The sequence below is a fragment of the Mesoplodon bidens genome, assembly GCF_964165515.1.
Source record: "Mesoplodon bidens genome assembly, chromosome: 8".
Classification (NCBI taxonomy): Eukaryota; Metazoa; Chordata; class Mammalia; order Artiodactyla; family Ziphiidae; genus Mesoplodon; species Mesoplodon bidens.
Genome location: NC_138165.1, coordinates 44,497,082 through 44,520,407, shown reverse-complemented (window position 1 = coordinate 44,520,407; position 23,326 = coordinate 44,497,082). Strand labels below are relative to the sequence as shown.

Sequence of the window (23,326 nt, the reverse complement as noted above, 5' to 3'; positions counted from 1 at the left end):
TATAGAGGGGTCCAAGTAGAAATGGGTGGTAAATACATAGGTCAGTATTAGAGTTCAAACCCAACATAAGCATGCCAAACTGAATTTAAGAAGGGAAGCATGCATTTATTCTTTCAACCAATTAATATTTTTTGAACATTGCCAGACAGACCCTGTTCTAGGCACAGGGAATACAGCATTAAATAAATAAGCGCCCAAGGGAATTTACTCTCTGTTGAGGGGAGACAGATGGTAAACAATTAAATTGGTAAACTATATAGCATTCCAGATAATAATAGTGATGAAATGAAATAAAAACTGCCACTTAAATAGTGCTTCCTACAGTCTAGTACTTTTAAACCTATTACTTAATTTGAGCCTCTTAACAGTCCTGTGAGATTGGTAATATTACCCTCGCCATTTTACTGATGAGGAAACTGAAATACAGAGAAGTTAAGTAATTTGCCCAGGATTACATAGCTAATAAATGGTGGACTCAGATTTGAACCCAGGAAGACTGCCTCCAGAGAACTGCTACTTAGTACTATAGAAAAAATAATCAAGAAATAAGAATAAGTGAGGGAAATGTGAGTTCAGTTTTAAATAGGCTAGCAAGAAAAGTGTCATGGAGAAGATACCATTTATGTAAACTAGAACGAGGGAACAAGGTAAGGAATATTTAGGGAAGACAATTATTATAGGCAGAGAGAAGGGCAAGTGCAAAGGCCCTGAGGCAGGAATAGGTCTGATGTACTGAAGGCACAGAAAGGAGGTCAGGTTGGCTGGATCAGAATGAATAAGAGGGAGAGAAGTAGAAGATGAAATCTGAAGTTACAAGGGGGTCCTGATTATGCAGGGCTTTATAAGCCAATGAAGGGACATTGGCTTTGCTATGATTAGAAAGCTCTTGAACATTCTGAGGAAAAGTGTGACTTAATCTGACACTTGAATTTAACATGATCCCTCTGACTTCTGTGTTAGGAATCACCCTGGGGGGCAAAGACAAAAGGAAGTAGACCTTTTAGGCGGCTGTTGCATTAATTTAGGTGAGTGTTGATGGTGGTATTGACCAGGAGAATAGAAGTAGAGGTGATGAGAGGTGGCCAGATTCTGGTTTCGTTTTGGTGGTAAGGACAGTAGCAGTGTATGTGTGGTGAGGAGTGAGGACAGCTCCAAAGTGTTTGTCCTGGGCGCCTCTAAGATGGAGCTGCCATCTACTAAGATGGGGAAGGCTGCAGGGTGAGCAGATTTGGGAGAGACCTGATTAGGAGTTCAGTTTGGGGGATGTTAACTTTGAGGTGTCCATAGATATCCAAATAGAGATCATAAATAGGTGGTCGGATATGCCAGTCAGGAGTTCAAGGTCTGGAGGTCTGGGCTGGAGATTAAAGTTTGAGAGTCAGTAGATGGTATATAAACCCAGGGGAGTGAAGGAGATCAGCGGGGATAGACAGAGAAGCAGAGAGGTCCCAAATGACCCTGGGGCACTCTGTTTAATGTCAGAGAGATGAGGAAAAACTAGCTAGAGAGACTGCGAAGCAGCCAGGGAAGTAGGAGCCAAGCACAGGAAGTATTTCATGGAGCAGAGAGTGGTCAGCTGTGTCCGGGGCTGCTGCCAAGTCAGGCAAGATGAAGAGAGTTGGCCATGGGCTCCAGCAAAGTGCCCATCATTGCCGGTACAGTTTCATTGTAGTGTTGGGGATGAAATCCCTGACGAAAGTGGTGTCAAGAGAGAACGGGAGGAGAGGAATTGGAGACCACGAGTGGTTGGAGTTTTGCTGTAAAAGAATAGCAGAAAAATGAGAGAGTGGCTGGACACTGGTTATTGGGTCAAGAGAGTTTTTGTTTTTGTTGTTTAAGAAAGGAGAATTTGCATCATGTTTTTATGCTAATGGTAGTGAATCAGAGAGGGAAAAATAATGATGGGGAATGGGAGAATCGCTGGAGCATATACTGTTCTTGAGTAGGTTGGAGGGAATGCAATCAAGAACTCAAGTGAGGGGAATGGCCTTAGATGGGAGTGTGGAGAGTTCATCTTTAGGAAGAAGTAAGGAGGGAAGACACAGATCTGTGTGGGTGGATTGACGTGGTGGTGGGAGCTTTTGGAAGTTTTTTTTCTGATTGCTTCTGTTTTCTCGGTGTAATTGGAAATAAGGTCATGAGCCGAGAGTAAGTTTGGAGGAGAGGGAATAATTCCTCAATTCGGCAGAATCAAGAATGATTCTTGACCCCGTTATTGAACTTGCTTCATTTTATAGAAGGATGAGGTACCACGCCTCAGAGCAAGGAAGGTTTTCCTAGGCTTTTGGTCTTGATAACCATTGCCAAGAGAAGGGACCAGGGGTGGCGGTTGTCAACCCCAGCTGCCCAGTGAAGCTGCTTAAAAAATTCAGATGCCAGGGCTCCATCCTTGAGATTCAGAGTAAATTGACCTGAAGTGGGTCCTGGAGAATTGGTGTTTTGTTTTGTTGACTGTTCCAGGTGATTTTGCCAAGCGGTCAGGATTGAGAATCACTGGCCTAGAGCCTTTTCATCATTTTAATGAAGAGACACATATAGTTTATTCATGGAGAATAGGAATATGGTACCTTGATAATAACATCATTCCTGAAATTTTTCATGGAGAAATATGTGCAGACACTGATGTGCTAGAGACATAAGTGCATTTATGATGGTATAAAATCACATTAGGTAGAAACTTCAGGTTTTTGTTTTTTAATCAACATTGACAGTCCTCTCAATTAACTCCTAATGCTTTGTTTTTTCCACATCCATTTCAGTATGGTTTCAACATGGTCATGTCTCATCCACATGCTGTCAACGAGATTGCACTAAGCTTGAACAACAAGAATCCAAGGTAAGCTGGCTTTGTAACGTACAAATCTGAATCGAACTAGGGACACCAGAGAGCTCATCGACAATCAAATTAGAGTTTAGAAACTTTCAAGCATGACTTTTTAAATTAAGATTGTCGATAGACTCCCTGGCTAAGTAGAATTTTCTTTTCAGCTATGTTACAGTTTTACAACTGGTGACAACTCTGGCCCTGTCTTCAAGATTTCATTCCTCTTGAGGCCTGGTTCTCAGCATCCTTGCAAATTTAGAGCATGAAGCTTCCAGGTTGTCAAGACTGGGGCCAGGAGAGTCTTGATACAGACTTAGCCACAACACTTTTTGCTGAAAACTAACTAAAACTACTACCGCTTGTCTGCACTTCATTTGCAGCCTTTACATGTGTAGCTTTTATTGCCAAACCAAAAAAGAAACACAAACAAAACAAAAATAACTGCACGCAGATTTCTTTTCATATTCACTTTCCTATATACGCAAGTGCCATATATTATTCATTTCACAGATTACCTCTAGAAGCCTGTTTTCGTCAATTTATTTTAGTTAGTGTAATGCATTTTCCATTCTAGTGCATTTTTGCATTTCACACTGTTACTCCCTTTTATCAGACCTCTCTGATAAGACTGCATATGTGAAAACTGTTAATTCAGCTGAAAAATATGATTATAAATTAGATCCTTGCAATGCAAACCCTGAATCCTATTTAGATGTTGGATTTTATTATTCATACTTCCCCTGATTAACGCTTTTTCAATTTTCTGATTGCTTCCTTAGTTTACTAGAATCCCAAGTAGTCATGCTTCTTTGTCACTGTCTTCCACTGAGGGAAGTCATTATTCATTTTTCTTAAGACAATTGATATTGTGGATTATCAGAATGATCTTTGTTTAGAGGTTGGCAATAGCTTTTATTCCAGAAAAAAAGATGAAATACTGAAATAATCGTACTCTGAAGTAATAATGCTGTCCTTGACATTGTATTTGAAAACTTAGATTGTATCTCTAAGGTTTTCCTTCTAAAAATATTTCAGATGGAGTTTTTCTTGAGTCAGAGAAAATATTCTTGTATTAGCACAGCTGTAAGCCCAGCTCCTTTCAGATCTCCTGTGTGGGAAGAAGTGATGGAAGCTTGCATTATTGTGGGGACTTTTATGGAGCCATTGCAGATTAGCAGATTTGCAGTGTAAGGTGTTGATTTCTGTTGATTTTGAACTTTTTCAGCAAATGTTTTATCTCTGACTCTAGAACCAGAGAAAGTGTTTAACCAATGGGTGGTTTTACTGAATATTCTCATGTTTCCTGTTGTCTTTAGCTCATTAAAAATACTTTTTCAACCACATTACACTGAGTCACGTGTTGATAGGACTAAAAGACTTAATCTTCCCATAATTAATTTTCATTTGTGAGTAATTTGTAATCTTGGGAATAGGAAACATGCCTTCCAAACTTGCTACCCTAGATAAGCCACATGTATAGAAGTTCGTAAAGGTTTTAAAATGTATGTGCTTTAATATAACTGTGCCTTAATTAGTAAAAGTTTAAAAAAATACACGGACAAATATTATATTCATCTTGGAAGGAACAGCAGACTCATCGTTCATTCACTTTCACTGATGGGTGCTTTTTTTCCTTCTTGTTTTGACAGAACAAAAGCTCTTGTCTTAGAGCTGTTGGCAGCCGTTTGTCTTGTCAGAGGCGGGCATGAAATCATTTTATCAGCATTTGACAACTTTAAGGAGGTAGGACGTTCTAGTTTTAAAAAGAATGCTCACACAAACATATTTGGACATCTTTGAACAGAATGATTTGCCTTTTGTGTGTGTGTGTGTTTTATTATTGAGATTGAATTGACATATAACATTAGATTCAGATGTACAACATAGTAATTTTTTAAATTAATTAATTTATTTTTGCTGTGTTGGGTCTTCGTTTCTGTGCGAGGGCTTTCTCTAGTTGTGGTAAGCGGGGGCCACTCTTCACCGCGGTGCACGGGCCTCTCACTATTGCGGCCTCTCTTGTTGCAGAGCACAGGCTCCAGATGCACAGGCTCAGTAGTTGTGGCTCATGGGCCTAGTTGCTCCGCGGCATGTGGGATCCTCCCAGACCAGGGCTCGAACCTATGTCCCCTGCATTAGCAGGCAGATTCTCAACCACTGCACCACCAGGGAAGCCCCAACATAGTAATTTGATATTTGTATATATTGCAAAATGACCCCCACAGTAAGTCTAGTTAACATCCATCACCATGATTTACCTTTTTATTTATTTTAGGACCTAAGGGGTATAATAGTTAATTTTCTAGGATATCACTGAGGGAGAAGTAATGAACCTAGTCTAAATAAATGGATGCATTAAGCTGTTTTTGGTGTCTCGTTTCTAAGAAGAGCTAAAAACTATTTGCAGGACTCCTTTTCCTTTGGAGAACACAGAATAGCCAAGTTTGAAAACTGGTTTTCTTAAATGTATGTTCTTTTCATGTGATTGTTACTTGAGCATCCACCTTGTAAATTTTACGAACTCTTTCATCATAGTTACTTTCCTCAAATCATATGTGTGATCACTGCTTTGCTGGATGCTATGAGAAATCACTCCAATAACTACAGACACTGATTTTAGCAGTTTGTAATCTTAATCAGGTGATCTTGTCACAGGAAAACAATAAACCAATGGACATGCATGATTGAAATGGACACTAAATGACTACAAAAGAAGAAACAATTATACATAGATAATATGACACCAAGAATTCTGAACCAAAGTATCAAGGCATCACAACTGAACTCATAGCCGGTTTCTCTTGGTGGTGGTGTGCAGCCTTACATAGCCAAGAAGGGTGCCTGCTAGCTCCCCTGTAAATGTCTAACATATGAGGCTACTTTGAGGTGGGACATGACCAAAGTAATTGAAGGCACATGGAGCCCCAGATTACAGTAGCATCAGCCAAGTTGTGCCTTTCCCTGGCAATCCCATTTGATTCCAGATGCTTTTGGATTAAGACCCAAACTGGATTAAAATCTAGATCTCAGAGGGACTTCCAAACTCCCTCTCATCTTTCCTGGGAACCTCTGGAGTAGAACTCAGCTAGTATTTATTGAAGACCCCCTGGACTTCCCTGGTGGCGCAGTGATTGAGAGTCCACCTGCCGATGCAGGGGACACGGGTTCATGCCCCGGTCCGGGAAGATCCCACATGCCGCGGAGCAGCTGGGCCCGTGAGCCATGGCCGCTGAGCCTGCGCGTCCGGAGCCTGTGCTCCGCGATGGGAGAGGCCACAACAGTGAGAGGCCCATGTAACGCAAAAAACAAAAAAACAAAAAAAACAAAAAAAAACCCTCCTATGTGCCAGGGGCTGTGCCAGGTACACACGTGAAATCATTTGGTTCTTACAGATACATGTTAATATCTCCATGTTATAGAAGAATAAAATTTCATGGTCCCATGGCCAGATAAGCAGCAGATTTGGTGCTCCTGATCTTGATCTTGAACTTGTTTCCAGTGATGTTTGGTCCCCATTGTGTGTGAATCTCCTGAGACAGGACCTAGGAGCCCATCCCCCTGCCCTATCCCCTTAATTGGACTCACTACCCCAGCTGAAGGATGTACTAGTGAGCGACCCATAATCCTTTACATGGGCTGGCAAGCTTCAAAGATACTTCAGTCAACAGGGGAAACAGTCCTCCTGCCCCTTTATTTGCATTGCCTCCTTCCCCTGCAGTCACTGCCTTTGGATTTTGATATTATCCATTTTGCTAATGCCAACCATGGACAGAACCAAATATTGTCTTTTTATGTATTCAGCCTTAGTAGTGAAAAATATTCAGGTTCTAAGAAAATGATGAAGAATAGTAGTGATTCTTTAAATTCATATTCTGGCTTCCAAAGCAAATAGAGTCTTTAGAGATAAGAATGTGTGAGTGCTTGCCTGTGAATGTTTTTATATATCATTTACAGGACATAAACCTTATATTTATAAATAAGGAGATATGTGGGTGGATGGGTCTAAAATGACCCATATCATATTAGCATGTGAAGCTAATATGATTCCCACGTCTTTATCATTAGATCATATTTTGAACATATCACATGCCAAATCTTTTCCACACTGGAAGCACTTACCATACAGTTATCAGTGACCCTTGTTATAATAAAAGTCATATTATAACAAGCAACTGATTATACTGCAGGTCAAATTATGTCCTAAAATTATAATTGTATAGAATCAGTGTTCATTAAAGCCAGTAAATCATGAGATGAATGTTAAATTTGTTTTCTCTTAGATAAGGTAGAGTGCCTTTCTTATGCATAATAGGCACAAAAATACTTGCAGGATTGAGTTTTAACTATCTGGTGTCAGAATTGTGTATGGTTTAGCCATTTAGGGCATTGCGTGTGCTTAGTTGAAAAAAAAAGTTATCCTGCTAAATCTAATAGCTGGCTAATAGTAAAGAGGACTAAATTTTGACTTCTAATTTAGAGCTTTAACCAAAATCTCCCTCATTTCTATAATTTCTTGTGAATGATGGTGGGTGTTTAAGTTCTGGTTTCTCCTTGGACTGGCAATTGCATCTCAGAAAACAAACCATGTCACGTGGGAGAGGGGACCCGGACAGAGCTGGTTCTGTGGGTGCTCTTGGCTTGCACTGACCTCAGGCTGTGGTGTTCATGTAGACAGGCCAGGAAGAGGATTATTCTAATAGCCATATGCAGGAGGCCAGGGCAGGAGCACGTTCCTGAGAAACTGCATTCTTAGGGGTAGGTCAAAAGACATCCACTTATTTATCTGTTCAATCTGAGGGTGAAAAAAGTTAGTGTATATTGACCTTGTTTTTTTTAATGTAATGCCACACAAAGGCCAGCATCTTTTGAATCTCTTCCTTTTCTCCTGTCTTTATGTGGTTTTTATTTTTCGTATACATCATAGTGAAGAGTATATTCTTTAATCATTTTAGCAAAATGTCAGTGGAATCTTTTGGGTTTAGAGAGGTTTGGGAGCCAGCTGTTCCTGATTAGGAAAAGTTGTCCTTACGATCTCAGATGCCTGTGCAGATAGGGTCTTGGTCAGTGAGAAATGCCCACTGAGCTGCCCATGGCCGAGAGAGCACCATACCAGCTACAGGGATCCTAGGGAGTAGGGTCAAGGAAGAGTCTTTGCCCTCAAGAACATTGTTTTAAATGCTTTTATCCCATTTAGTAAGTGGGATTCCGTTCATCTCCTTAAGAAGGATGAAGGGATTATCCCTGTTTTCACTGGGGGGACTGGTGTAGGGTGATGGTGGGCTTCAATATCAGATATCAGTATCTATTTTGGCAGATAAAATAATGTGCATTAGAGTGCCAGACCCTTTGGGCTTGTATCACCGCTAGAGTGTAGCCAAGCATACTGCTGCAGTGTGGCACCAGATGCTAAAAGGATATTTAAAGACCACACATCTTAAGTATGTGGCACGATTGTTTTGCTCTCTACTTCTTGAGCCAACAAATCCATTGTGTCCTATTTGACTACCACTAATTAATTCAAATTTAGATTAAAAGAAAGTATCTTTTAGCTTTTGATAGATTTTAATGTATGATTACATTAATTTCTCATATTTCAATTAATATTTAGAATCCCAACCAGTGTGGTTTTCTATGTTTTCGCAAAGACATCTTATGCCATGTATCTTATAACATCTGTAGTACATATTTTAGAAAAATAGCACTTCCAATTTAATGGTATCTGATGGTGGGAAGGATATTAATCGAAGACCTTGCTTTTGGTGGTTTTGGGGGTTTGGGCCTAAGCCTGACATCACTGAGCAAGCACATATATCACCTCAATGTATATGATGATAAATGAGTTTTAATTACATAAATTCAGATAGTAAACTTGTACCAAGCATGGTTTGTAACATGCCTTAAAATGTTGAGTATAGTGAGTAGTTGAAGACTAAACCTTTAGTCATCCATTATGCTCCTTGAATTCTTTTCCCTTAAAAAAATTTTTTTTTAAATAAAGGGATTTAGCATATCTAGTTGTGATGTTGAAACATCTCCTCATGAAAATTTGTGGTCCTGAATTGAGGACCAGGGTGAGAACAAGGAGTCATCCATCTGTTTTTCCTTAGTGGCTAATTTAGCCACAAGGAAGGACAAATTACCATCTTCCCTAAATTGATGCTTTCTTACTTACCTGGCAGTATATATTTATGAGCGTTTGGTCTACCAGACAGAAAAAAGAATACGTTTGGAAGTAAAGATTGCTCTGCTGGTATTTGCATTAGTTCAGGGTCTTGTTTGCAAGAAGCAGAAACTGACTCTAGCATACAGAAGAAAGGGTTGATTGGAAGGATGTCAAGAAATGCACAGAGCTGACAAGAAGCCTGGAGAAACAGGCCTAGAAAATGGGCAGGCACTCCTAAAATGTGGCTGGACTCTCAGGCTGTGACCTTGAAGCCTAGCCGCCGTAAACACTATTTGGGGTTCTGGTCATGCTTTTTCTTCTCTCTCAAATGACATGGGCCATAGCTTGCAATCTGCTGGGTCATAAAACTACACTTACTGGTTAAGGATCAACTGGCCCCATTTTGGAGTTAGGAACACTATATTTAATCCAGTTTCCCTTAAGAACCTTGAGGTCTCCTACCTAGACCTTACTCTCTTCAACTTTTCTTAGTCTTCCTACTTTTTTCTATTATATTCTTTGATATATCTGAGAAATTGCCTTTAAGAAAGTGTCCCCAAAAGTCTGCAAAAAAAAAAAAAAAAAGCTTGGAATCAAAGGGTAAAAGTACTGAGGCTGTGTAGACTCTGCAACAGAAGAGCTTACTGTGACACTAGTAATAAAACCCTCTGGGGACTTTGAGCTACCAGCTCCCCCAGGCAGCTGGGAGGTGCGCCTGGAATTCATCAGGATTCCACATCGATTATAACTGTGTTCTCATCTGCTTCCAAAATGACAGCATCTGGCTTTAACAAATAAGCCTGAGGCCTGAGTTTGGTTATTAAAGGCCCAATGCCTTCCCACTTTCGACCTTTCAGCACAGATAGACGGAGCCTTGTGAAATGAGTCACTCAAGGCCACCAGCTCCCTTGTACACAGCACTCTTGGCAGGAGCCATTGTTTTTTTCACGTATTGCTAGAAGGCTTCCTAAGTAAGCTGATGTGGTTTAGCTACTGGGCATCTGAAAGCACTTGTGCTACACATTATTACGTTGATTTAAGAAGGCCTGTCAAGTTTTATTTACAACGGGTCAAATTGGGCAGGAAGGAGAGCAGACATTTTGGGGTGCTTCCAGCATCCCTCAGAATTTAATCCCATCTAATCTAACCTCTCAAATATTTGAAGGGTGTAGGATGATAAATCCAGTGCAAGCCATCCAGATAACTCATTCAGTGGTAAAGTTCTCAACACAGAGGGCAGGGTACTTAGTTTTTTCAGTCTCTCCTTGAACTATAAGCAATGTATTCTCTCAAATCTCAGACTCTGGGAGTGACAGTTCTAGAGCATGTGCGTATTTCACCTTATCAGGCCAGAATTAGATTGATCTGATTCACCTGGACTCTTCTCTGGCCAGTCCCTCTTCCTAGGATTGGCAAGCAAAGTCACCATGATTATCTTTTGGACTGTGTATTCACTGTGGCAGTTATTACTTGTTCATAACAAATTACCCCAAACTTAGTTTTATTAGGCTATGGATTCAGTGTGTCAGGAGGTCAGTCTGGGCATGGCATGGATGATTGTCTTTGCTCCGTTGCATCTAGGGTCTCATCAAGGAAGATCTGATTGACTAGGGGCAGGGATTCACTTGGAGGCTTCCTCACTCATGTGTCTAATTTCTGGGCTGTGATGACTTAAAGCCTGAGCTCAGTGGAGCCTGTTAACCAGAGTGCCTCCATGCAGGACTCCATGTGCCTGGAGCTTCTCGTAGCCTGACAGCTGGCTTCCAAGAGGGAGTGTCCAGGAAGGAGCAGCTGCAGAGCTTCAAAGAGACAGAAATCACAACATGTCTTCTGAACTAGTCTCTGAAGTCTTCAGTGTCGCTTCTGCATTCTGTTGGTTCAACTGAGTCACTAAGGCCAACCCAGATGCAAAGGGGAAGGCAGTGACTCTACTTCTTGATGGTGGAGTGTGAGGGTCACAGTGCAGAAGAACATGTAGGTAGGAGGGACTCCTGTGGTCATCTTTTGAAAATATTGATACAGTTCACCTCAATGACTTTTTGAGAATTTATCAATTTATCTCTAGCTGTTCCTCTTCTGTTTCCTCTCTCTTCTTCACCCAGTGTAATACTTGGTTTCTCTTCCAGACTGAAAACTGTATAAACTTTTTCATTGGTGATAGAAAGGATGGTTACTACTTTGAAGCAGTGTACAATGGGCAAACAATATTTTAAGAGACTTTTCAGAGGAGAAAGGAACCATTTATATAGGATTTATGAGGCCCTGGTAATGAGCTAGTTACTTCTTTATCATCTGTGTCTTTATCATGTACTAAGGAAGTGAAGGCTGGTATCCTTCTGATCATCAAGGGATGAGTGATGCTAACTTACTGGAAAAAGTTATCATGAATATTTGAGTGCCCCTATGTGTCAGAAACATTGATAAACACTGGAAATAAGAAATATGACCCTTAAGAATTCTACCCTTGGGATTCCCTGGGGGTGCAGTGGTTGAGAGTCTGCCTGCTGATGCAGGGGACACGGGTTCGTGCCCTGGTCCGGGAAGATCCCACATGCCACAGAGCAGCTGGGCCCATGAGCCATGGCCGCTGAGCCTGCGTGTCCGGAGCCTGTGCTCCGCAATGGGAGAGGCCACAACAGTGAGAGGCCCGCGTACCGCAAAAAAAAAAAAAAAAATAGAATTCTACCCTTAAGAAGGACCATCCCAATCTAGTTAAGGAGACAAATATTTCTATAGTTAATCTACTAGGCTGTATGAAGGTAATGCCAGGCTGTACGTTTCTCCTTTACAAAGAGGAGAAACAGCTAACCAAGAGGAGGAGTGGAAAAGAGGGGCAGATATGGGGTCTGAGCTTTCAAGGGAGGCATCCTATAGGAAAGGGTGCCTGAGTTTAGGATGAATAAGAATTAACCAGGTATATTCGTTTCTTATCACTGCTGTAACAAATTGCCGCAAGCTTTAGTGGCTTAAAACAACACAAGTTTATTATTTTACAGTTCTGTTTGTCATATGTATATAAAATAAGTCTACAGGTGATATTCTTCTGGGAACCCATTTCCTTGCCCTTTCAAGTTTCCAGAAGTTGCTTACATTCCTTGGCTCATGGCCCCTTCCCTGACTCTCATCCTCTGGCCTCCTTCCTTTAATGACCATCGTGATTATATCGGGCCCACCCAGAGAATCCAGGATAATCTCTCTATGTCGAAGTCCTTAACTTAATCATATCTGCAAAGTGCCTTTTACATTTAAGGTAAATATTCACAGGTAACAGGGTTTAGGACATAGATGTCTTTGTTTACCTTGTATCTCCAGTCTTAAAGAAGGGATGTGTGGGAAGAGAACAAGTGGGATAAGAAGTTAGGGACAGGTCACGAAATACCGCATTACTTATCCCAGAGTCTTTATATGGCCCACTGGCCTAATGGTCACAAGGGGCAGTGGCAGGAAAGGTATTCCTCAGTCTTCTCCAAGCATTGGCTGTTTAGATTAACTCTCTCAGTTAGTAAAGAAATGGCTGTTCCATTTTGCTGCAAAAGTCTGTTGGGTGGGCCCACGTGAGGTCACTTTGCCAGGGCAGGCTGTGGTTGGGGTCTGAGGTTTCTTTCAGACATTTTGCCTTTCATATTTCTCACTCCTTGGGCCTCTTTCTCCACTGACAGTCGTCTGCTCCCTCAGCCGCTGTAGTCATTCACTTCTAGCATCTTCAGGACTTTCCTTTGATGTGGGCCCGGGAAAGCCTTTTTTTTTTTTTTTTTAAAGGAAATACAGGAGATCAGGGCCCACTACAAAACTGTGCACCTCCGCCAGCTCCACAGATGCAAAGTCCGGGGCTGCAGCACCATGTTCTTGTCTGTTTGCAGTTGAAACAGACACAGCCAGAATCCCAACCTGCACAGAAGCCTAGCCTCCTCTCCAAGTCACCTCCAGTAACAAGATGGGGGACCACGTTTGCTCAGATAAGCACTTGTCATAATTCAGGAATAAGGTATTTCAAAGAAAAGTTTCTAACTGTTTAATTACCATTTGGGGCAAGCGAGGCAAAGAATATTTGAGTTGACTTCATAGTCTTCTACAGCAGGATGAGCAGAAGACAAGCCTTGTGAGAAGTTGCCATTGGGGTGGCATTTCCTATTATTTTTCTTAGCCCAGGAGGTTTTTCACTGACATAACAAAAACTTGCAGAAACGTGGTTTCCCCCAGATTTGTTTACACATTCCCTGGGAGAGCTCCAGGTCTACAGGTTGACAGCAGGGGCCCAGGACCTGGGGGCGGCTTGAAGTGAGGCTTTGTAGTATTAAGGGTCAGTCGAGTGTCCTGGGACACAGACTGTCACCACGGGTGACACCAGGAGCCAGTCCCAAAGATCACATTTTTGAGTTCCTGCTTTAATGAGTCTGAAATCCAAACTGGAGTTTGGGAAAATGGCTATTTGAGACTGTCCCTCCATTTAGATTGGAGAATTGCTTTTTCTTCCCCCTAAAGGTCTCATGTGTTACTCCAGGGAGTTCTCACAGGAAGCGGGTTGGCCTCTAATATGTAGGAACATGGATGTTAACCCAGGATGTTAGTTCTCGCTCTGTAACATGCGTTCAAGAAGCTAGGGGGAAATACTTCATGGACTTAAAAATAGCGGTCTTCAATTTAATTTAAAATAAGTTTGCTAATATTTAATTTGTGTTTATGTTATGTGAGTGTTTGGGGTGAGTGCAGGCATGTCACAGTGTGACCTCTGGGTCTCTGCTCAAAAGCAGAACGAATGACAACCTAAACTGCAAAACCACTGCCCGTTTTCGTTTGGTGACCTTCGGCGTCTGTTCATTTAGATCCCCGTGGAACAAATGCAGGCGTGATTCTGACAGGATCACTTGTATATATTCGGCCAAAGTGTTTAGAAAATGTATTTCTGATGGTTGTGCATTTTCATCATCATTGAATCCCTCAGTCTTCACCCGTTTATAAATGTGCAAGGTTAGGATGAACTTTTGAATTTACATGGTAGAAAGAAAAGTAGGACATTGTCATATTTAATATTAATATTAAGTCTTAATGTCTTAATATTTAACTTATTCTGAAATATATTCTGTACCATTATACATGTTTGCTGTTATAGAAAAGAAGCATAATAGGTCCTGTGAAAGCAGACCATTCTCCTGAAATTCAGCATTTACAATACCCTAAAAGCCCATGGTTGGGAAAAAGAAATGGATTTTGTATTAAAACTTCAAGTTAATCACCTTTTTAAACTCATGGTTGGTTTGAGTAATGAAAAACATCCTTAAAGAGAATTGGGGAGTTATAAGAGATACTATTCTTCTGACCCAAAGGTGAAAAAAGCCAATAACCTGTTACTGATTATTTCAACATTAAAAAAAAAATAAATGTGACAACTTAAAACTTGTCTCTGCTTAAAGTGAGGTGTATCTTACAACTGTTTTGTTACCCAGCTGTTTAATATTCCAGTGTCCCCAAAGTGGAAAAATTTGTATACAAATGAGTTTTCTATGATTTAATAAAAATACGTGACACAGTTTTTGTTTAAAACGGCAAAAAAAATAAATAAATAAAGGAAATACAGGAGGTAATGGTACCTGGGGCAGATTATCACGCTATCTGGTGAGCATTTGTAAAAATGCTTTGCTTCTCAACCTGACTTTTTTTTTTTTTTTTTTAAGATTTAATTTTATTTATCTTTGGCTGCGTTGAGTCTGCTGCTCCGCGCGGGCTTTCTCTAGTTGCGGCGAGCGGGGGCTACTCTTTGTTGCAGTGCGTGGGCTTCTCATTGCGGTGGCTTCTCTTGTTGTGGAGCATGGGCTCTAGAGCACAGGCTTCGGTAGTTGTGGCTCGCAGGCTCTAGAGCACAGGCCCAGTAGTTGTGGTTCAGGGGCTTAGTTGCTCCGCGGCATGTGGGATCTTCCCGGACCAGGGCTTGAACCCGTATCCCCTGCATTGGCAGGTGGATTCTCAATCACTGTGCCCCCAGGGAAGCCCCTCAACCTGACTTTAATTAGGCCCTCTTCTCTCTCTACAAGCCTGAGTGCAGTTTTGCAAAAGAGGGAGCTTCCCCTTCCATTTCATTTGTAGCAGCCACTCTTTTTTTTTTTTAAACAGAGTGTTACCTCCTTGTTTTTATTAATGTAAAAATGCCATTTCTAAAACCTGTGCCCTCTGCCAACTGTAAAACAGTTGGCCTATGTGCCCTGATGTCATATTCTAGGATGATAGCAACGAAAGATCTAGAGAGAAGGCAGCGAGAGCTGTGTGTTACTCTTAAGGCCCCAGAGAACCTGAAGCAGAGGCTGGCACAGGGCTCTCCACGTGGAGCTTTCACTTGGGAGGTGTTTCTTTGACACTTAGGTGATGCTCTGGTTGCGGGTACATAAGGATGGTATAAAGCACTCTGCCGTGAGTTGGTATGAGAATTGGGGTCAAAACTCTTCTAGCTTTGGTAATATCATCACCAGAAACCACTGGAATGAGAGTTTCAGTTCCCGGTCAGGATATTTTTGCCATTCTGGCATTTTATTTCTGCAAAGTAAGGCTAATGGATCTTTAACTGTAGGATTAACCTTGGTTTCTTTTTCAATGAGAAAGAACTGCCTCCTTATTCTCTGTCTCCCTCACTCCACCCTGACTTGCATAGTAAGGATATATGTTTTTTAAGTCTGTATCTTGGGACTTAAGTATACTTTAGTATTCTACATTTGTTCTAGCTGTTTTCTAAGTCGTTTTAAATAAGTGGAAATAGAAAGAATTGTTTTTAAATGTCAGTAGGTTATAGGTTATTATTATATTGTTGCAGGTTATTTCAGTTGTTATTAAGCCCAGTCTAAGCAGCGACTAAGCCAAGGCACCGGACCACATCCACCATCTTACTAAATAAGCTTCTAGTTTCAAATAGAGCTGTTAAAATAGTTATGAAAGTGCTTGTGCTAGATATGTTAACTAGGGAAATGATAAGACAAATCATATGTATATCATATGTATGCATCTATGTGTATATATATGTACATACATGTATTATGAGTAACAGTAGAAAGATGTATTTCTGCGTAGTAATGCCCTAAAGGGAAACCAGTGAAAGGGTTTGGAGTGGCAGTGTTGCTTCTAATTTGTATGTGTGTTTATTTCTATTGCTTGTAATGTTTGGGAAGTAGCACTTTGCCTAGTGTGGCTAAATGTTCCTACTGTGCAGGGTGAGATTTTCCCTTCCAGGGACATTTCATTTGACTTGCTTTCTCTTGTACTTTCTAAAGATGTTCAGTTATCTTTTGTGTAACATCTCTCCAAAAATAAAGGCACTGATCATTACCACTTCTTTTCAGAACTAATAAAGCCAGAATTCTTTGGAAGTTCTAGGGAGTTGTTGAGCAAATATATTTGCTACCAGGGAAAAAGCACTGTTATAAGATCAGGAGAGTCTGACAGAAAATAAAAGGCATGATTTTTGTCCCACAAAACTACCATTGCCTTGAAAAAGACAGGACTGACTTTAATAGGTATTTAGTTAAGGACCAAATGTGTGCTAAAGTTAACAATTCAAAACTTTTAGAATCGTGTTTATGTGTGTTTTTATTCCCTATTATAATTTAAGCTAAAGTTTTAGTTGCTTTTGCCAATGAATATGCTTATTGAGCTTGATTCCCTGTATGAGTCAAGTTAAAATTTCATTTGAAATTTAAATACTTGTAAAACATAAGCATATTTTTTATTTATTTGGGCTCCATAGTCAATACAGAAGGGTTTTGTTTAGTTTCTTTTAAACTAGCAAACAATCATCTTCAGAAAGAAAACACGAGCAGCGTTCATGAAACTGTTGCATTTTATTCCACATTATAAACATTAGCTAGCATATTTGATAAATGTATTAAAAAGGCATATGCATATATAGAAAGAGTAAGGCTACCATTTATTGTTTGCTGAGTGCCGACAGGCTAGCACATATTACTTTAATTATAAGCTCTACCCTATGAAGCAGGAATAAGGAAAGAGAGGTTCAGAGTAAATAGGCCTACTGACATACTTTAGTAACTGGCAGGTTTGGAGTTTTTACCCAGATCCATTGAACTCCAAGGCTCCATACTTGGTGTCAGTGTTACATAACATATTGTCACTTATCAAACACCTTCTACACAAGTTCATACACACCCTCGATCTTCTACTAAAAGGCAAACAAAACGTTACTGACTGGGTAGATTATTGGAGTGTTTGAACTTATTAGTAAAAGCCAGGACAAACTGGGCTGTTTGTGTGGGGCCCAAAGAGAGAGGATCGGTCTTGAGCACCGTTACAAAGGAAGAGACTTGATTTGGTTGGTGGAGGCAACTCTGGGAACAGAGGAAGAGATGGGCATGAAGTCTGTCCTAGGGGCAGTATATGTCAAAATAAATGTGCTAGCGACAAGAAAAAGTATTTGACTGGGGCCCATGTTACAAAATAAAGCCCGACAGGAGGCAAGCACGATTAAGGTTCTGATGAAGAGCGGAGATTCAGAAAATCTTCACTGTGATTTTTTTTTTAATTTTTGACCGTGCTGTGTGGCATGCGGCATCCTAATTCCCCGACCAGGCATTGAACCCGTGTCCCCTGCATTGGGAGTGCAGAGTCTTAACCACTGGATCGCCAGAGAAGTCCCTTCACTGTGATTTAAAAAGAAAAAAAAAAGAATCTCAAATGGACGACAGATAAAAGTAGGAGGGAAAAGAAAAATGATAAGGGAAGCAACTAATACTTATGTAGTACTTTACAGTTTATAAAGTGCTTTTATATCTACTCCATGTGATTCTGTGGAAACCTGAGAAGGGCATTTTATGTAATTCTGATAAATCTTAAAAATTATCATATATGAATAAAAAACAGCAGAGAGATGCTGGAGATTGGAAGATAGGCAGGTCAGGCATTAAACGACTGGGCCCTGGACCAAATTTGTGGCCATGACAATGGGTATGAAACCATAAAATTGAAGAAAAGTCAACAAGAGACAGAGTGATCCACTGAATATGGGGATGGACATAATTGGAGAGCAAGAATCTATTCAAACAGCATACATTTAATTAAGAAGAAGAAAGCACAGCCACAATGAACAAATAAGATCTGGGAATTTTTTTCGGGTGAAGAAAACTAACTTTGATTTTTTATTAAGTTAATTTTTTTTTAGTGATGGTAAAATGTCCAAGGTCAGATTCTTAGTTCTGAACTGAAGATAATGAATGAGAGAACAGGCTTAAACAGAGGTGACTGGGAACTGTGTGTGTGTGTTTTTTCCAAGTAGAGAATAGGATTGTACTAAGAAGTTGATCTCCAAAGGGCACCAGGCTAGAATGAGCTAGAAGGATGCTCAGAAGAGCCTTTGTGCTTTATGAAGCACACAACACAGAGGTAGTCAAGAGGAGAAGATGATACCTGGTGGGCCTGGTATCTTGTGGTGCAAGTTCTTGCTTTAGGTGACAAGTTAGTCAAATGACCTCTATATCCCCTCCAATTCTACCAATCAACCAAATTGATTTTCCAATTCCAAAATCATAGTTTTATGATTCTATGTAAAATTTTGCCTACACGTGCCTATGTAATATGTGTATTCAAAGCGTTCCAGCTGAGAAAGATAAAGCGCTTCTTTGACTACAGATATAAAAGCAAGGTACCTAGATAATAAAATGATAGGTACAAAAATTTATGAACACGAACAAAAAGTAACGTGTGCAAGGCTGTTTGGTAGGATAGTAACAAGCTTAGGATAGAAATAGATCACTGTGGTTTTAGGCTACACTGTGACTTTAGTCCCCAGTTCCCTTTTATAACTGCCTGGAAATGACTGCATTAATCTCTAAACCCAGATCTCACTTACACAGTCAAAGGAGTTTGCTGCTTCCCTAACCAGGAAGTGAGCTGCATGTGCTGGGCACACTGTGGGTACCTGCCCCTAGGAAGGTCTAGTCTGTGAAAGCATCCTGGCTTGGGCAGTGTTTCAAAGGCTGGGCTTTTGAGTCATTGTTTCGGCTCTTCAGCTCCTGCTCACAGTAGGTCCATAACCACAGTGGTGCATGTGGCTGCTGCCCAACTCTTTCATGTTATATATGAGCATGAAGTTGAGCTCTCGGACAGAGTTTCCCCCTCAGCTCTGTGTCACGGCAGAGTGGAAATGACCAATCACAGTAACACTGAGCTATAGCTATAGCTTCAGCAGTTTGGTTTTAGCCATGGAAAATAACGGTTCCTTCCTCAGTACTCATGCCAGCAACACATGTGGTAGCCCAGATTCACTGGTATACTACTAAGAACAATGCTGAATTTTCCATGTTGAAGTATTTTCCAGGAATAGATATAAAACTAGGCAAGAGTATATTCTATGTGGTAGGTAGCAAGGGCATGGTTAGTGCTTTGGTAAAAGATAATCATCTTTTGGTTCCTTGCATGTTTTTTCTTGATTGTTTGATGTTATAGCATGTCAGGTGTTCCAGGACAAATTTGTTTATTTGGGCGGATACACTGAGTCTGATTCTCCCTGAACTTGGGGAATGCATGTCCTATAGACCATGTGGGAGAAAACTGTTTCTGTATTTCTCTCATATTCTTGCTTGAAATCTAACATTTACTTGGCTTTGGGGAAAAAAATCTAGCCTTATAATGAGCCTCCATGTGACAGAGGTGGACACATCCCAGAGACAACCAGAGAACAGTTAGGGATTGCTGCAGTCCAGCCTGGTAAATGCCAGAGATTGCACCTTGCCTTGTTAAACATAAGAACTGAAGGAAAGTCTTTTTTCTTTTTTCCTACCTTGTAAACTGGTGAAGAGCTCTTTTCTGTATAAAGAAACCTATTCGGTCTCTGAATAGTGTGACTTCATCTTCATGGAGAGATGGCAGATGAGTTGTTCTTTATATAGTGTGGTTGACTCCCGACAATCTTGCAAGACATTTTACTATTAGAAATCCTGTTGTTTGCTTATTCAAGTTTTGGATTTTAAGACTTTATTGTCTTTCATTTCTCCAAAGAAGACATACAGAAGCACATGAAGCACATGAAAAGCTGCTCAACATCACTAATTATTAGAGAAATGCAAATCAAAACTACAATGAGATATCACTTGACACCAGTTAGAATGGGCATCATCAGAAAATCTACAAACAACAAATGCTGGAGAGGGTGTGGAGAAAAGGGAACCCTCTTGCACTGTTGGTGGGAATGTAAATTGATACAGCCACTATGGGGAACAGTATGGAGGTTCCTTAAAAAGCTAAAAATAGAAGTACCATATAACCCAGCAATCCCACTACTGGACATATACCCAGAGAAAAACATACTTCAAAAACACACATGCACCCCAATGTTCATTGCAACACTATTTACAATAGCCAGGTCATGGAAACAACCTAAATGCCCATTGACAGACGAATGGATAAAGAAGATGTGGTACAATATATACAATGGAATATTACTTAGCCATAAAAAGGAACGAAATTGGGTCATTTGTTGAGACGTGGATGGATCTAGAGACTCATACAGAGTGAAGTAAGTCAGAAAGAGAAAAACAAATATTGTATATTAACACATATATGTGGAACCTAGAAAAATGGTACAGATGAACCGGTTTGCAGGGCAGAAATTGAGCCACAGATGTAGAGAACAAACATATGGGCACCAAGAGGGGAAAGCCACAGGGTGGTGGAGGTGGTGGTGGGATGAATTGGGCGATTGGGATTGAGATGTATACACTGATGTGTATAAAATTGATGACGAATAAGAACTTGCTGTATAAAAAAATAAAATTAAAACATTTAAAAAAAAGAATTTATTGTCTTTGTAGAAATAAAGAGGCTGTTTCTCTAGTCCAGTAGTTGTCACACTTTTGGCCTCAGGACTCCTTTTTACATCCTTACAAATTACTGAAGACCCCCAAAAGTTTTTGTTAATGCAAGTTATGCATTGGTATTTACTATATTAGAAATTAAAATAAAATTTTGATAAACTTTTAATTTCATTTAAAATAACATAATAAACTCATTATGTGTTAACTTCTTCTATTAAAAAAAACACCTGCTCTCTAAAACTTAAAAAAAAGAAACCAGTAATCAGTGAGAATAGTGGTTGCCTTAGTCATCTCAGGCTTCCATAACAAAATACCATGCACTGGATGGCTTAAACAACAAATTTATTTTCTGACAGTTATAGAGGAAAGTCCCCACGCCAGCATGGTTGTCTTCCTGGCTTTCAGATGGTCACCTTCTGTCTGTGTGCTTAGATGGCCTTTTCTAGGTGTGTCTGTGTAAAGAGAGATCTCTCTTCCTCTTATAAGGCCACCTATCCCATTGGATTAGGGCCCCACCCTTATGACCTCATTTAACCTTACTTACCTCCTAAAAGCCCTATTTCCAAATAGAGTTGAATTGAGGGTTAGGGCTTTAACATGAATTTTGTGGAGACACAATTCAGTCTATAATAGTGGCATTATTTTATATTTTTATACATCTTTTAGAGTCTAGCTTAATAGAAGGTAGCTACATGCTCATGTCTGCTTCTGCATTGAGTCACTTGTGTTGTTTTGGTTGAAGTAGTCAAAGAAAATCCAGCCCCATGAAAATATGCAGATGGAGAAGGAATTATTTTAAACAGCATTTTCAGATAATAGTGGATATTCAATTTTGATACCATACTATACAAACATTGGATAAGTAGTAGTTTCTTAAAAGTGAGTTGGGGCTTCCCTGGTGGCGCAGTGGTTGAGAGTCCGCCTGCCGATGCAGGGGACACGGGTTCGTGCCCCGGTCTGGGAAGATCCCACATGCCGCGGAGCAGCTGGGCCCGTGAGCCATGGCTGTTGAGCCTGTGCGTCCGGAGCCTGTGCTCCGCAACGGGAGAGGCCACAACAGTGAGAGGCCCATGTAACGCAAAAAAACAAAACAACAAAAAAAAAGTGAGTTGCAAAGTAGAATCTGAAACCATATTAATGAACTTCTTACACTCTCTTACATTAAAATTATTTGCTTATCTTCCACTTTGTTGAATGTATGCATAGTTTTGTAACAATATGCAATGGTCACTTGGAAAATAGCAATTCTCTGAATTATCCAGATCATCTAAATATTGACACATTTTGTAATGCAGTAGTTTTAAAAATCACATTCGTTATTATTGCCACCAATCTTATTAGAAAAGTCTTTAAATAGTAGGAAGCTGTGTTAAGCTCATGGTGGATACAGGTTTTTCAAATTCTCATTTTTTCTTGAAAGCTTAATTTTTATCATTGGAAACAAATATTGTCAATTGTTTCCTTTAAAGTAGAAGGTTCATTTCATTGAGTTTTGAAGAAAATAACAGCCAGGTATATGAGTCTAAATAGTTAGTCAGTCATTCTTTCAAACAAAAATGAAAAAGTGGCTGGTTAATCTTGCAACTAGAATAATTACAGAAGTGCTTTCCCTCAAGACAATCATATGTTTATATGCAGCAAAAGTGCTTTATTCAGGGATCTCATTTCCTCATATAGAATATTAAAAAGGTGTGTATTCAGGGGTTGTGATTTAATATAATTAATGCTTTTTATTGCATTATCAAGGGTATTCTTAAGTGAAACTGGCTTTTAAAAAAAAACAACTGAGGGACTTCCCTGGTGTTCCAGTGGTTAAGACTCCGTGCTTCCAATGGAGGGGATGCTGGTTTGATCCCTGGTCAGGGAACTAAGATCCCACGTGATGAGCGGTGCGGCTAAAATATAAATTTTTTTTTTAATTTTAAAAATTAAAAAAATAAACAATAACTGAGAATGCATGGCTGTGATGAATACAGTGATTACTGATATAATTTGGTGCTACTGCCTTGATTTGTTTTAAGGCACCAGTAGTTTCATTCACCTCCCATTGCTTTTGCACCACCAGTGCAAATGTTAACTCTGTGAAAAAGGCAAGTAACATCTTAGTATTATTATAAAAATTGTTGTGATCTCACAGACCCTGTCATGGGGTGTCAGGGGCCCTCAGGGTTCAAACACCCCACTTGAAGAACTGCTGCCCCAGTCTGTTGTCTGCTGTTACCTTGGGCCGGGTGGAGGTGGTTACAGGGAGCTAAGAGCAGGGTCCTCCTGATGAAGACCCAGAATTGGGGCAGAGCACAGGAGAACGTAGAAGAGACGTGAAATGCGAGTGAGGAGGGAGCCGTGGACAAACTTCAGGCGCTTGCCTATTTGTGGACTGAGGTCTTTGATCTAGCAAACAAAGAGTCCTTGTCTTCAAGGGCTCTGAATTCTTAGCACATCTTTGTTTGATTTAATTTGATTTGTCGTGATTCACGCAAGAGGAGAGAGCATGGGTTGACGTTTGCCTCCTGAGCAGGTCCCAAGGTCTGTGGT

At 40.3% G+C, this 23,326-nt stretch overlaps 1 protein-coding gene across 3 annotated transcripts in view; it reads left to right on the top strand.

The window, feature by feature from the left end:
• FMNL2 (formin like 2) overlaps window positions 1-23,326 on the top strand; it is a 304,476-nt gene that overhangs the window by 237,147 nt on the left and 44,003 nt on the right. For all 3 annotated transcript variants that reach the window (XM_081242867.1, XM_081242866.1, XM_081242865.1), the window contains exons 8-9: window positions 2,760-2,836; window positions 4,474-4,567. In XM_081242867.1, coding sequence (XP_081098993.1) covers window positions 2,760-2,836; window positions 4,474-4,567 — 171 coding nt within the window. The remainder of the gene's footprint in view (window positions 1-2,759; window positions 2,837-4,473; window positions 4,568-23,326) is intronic.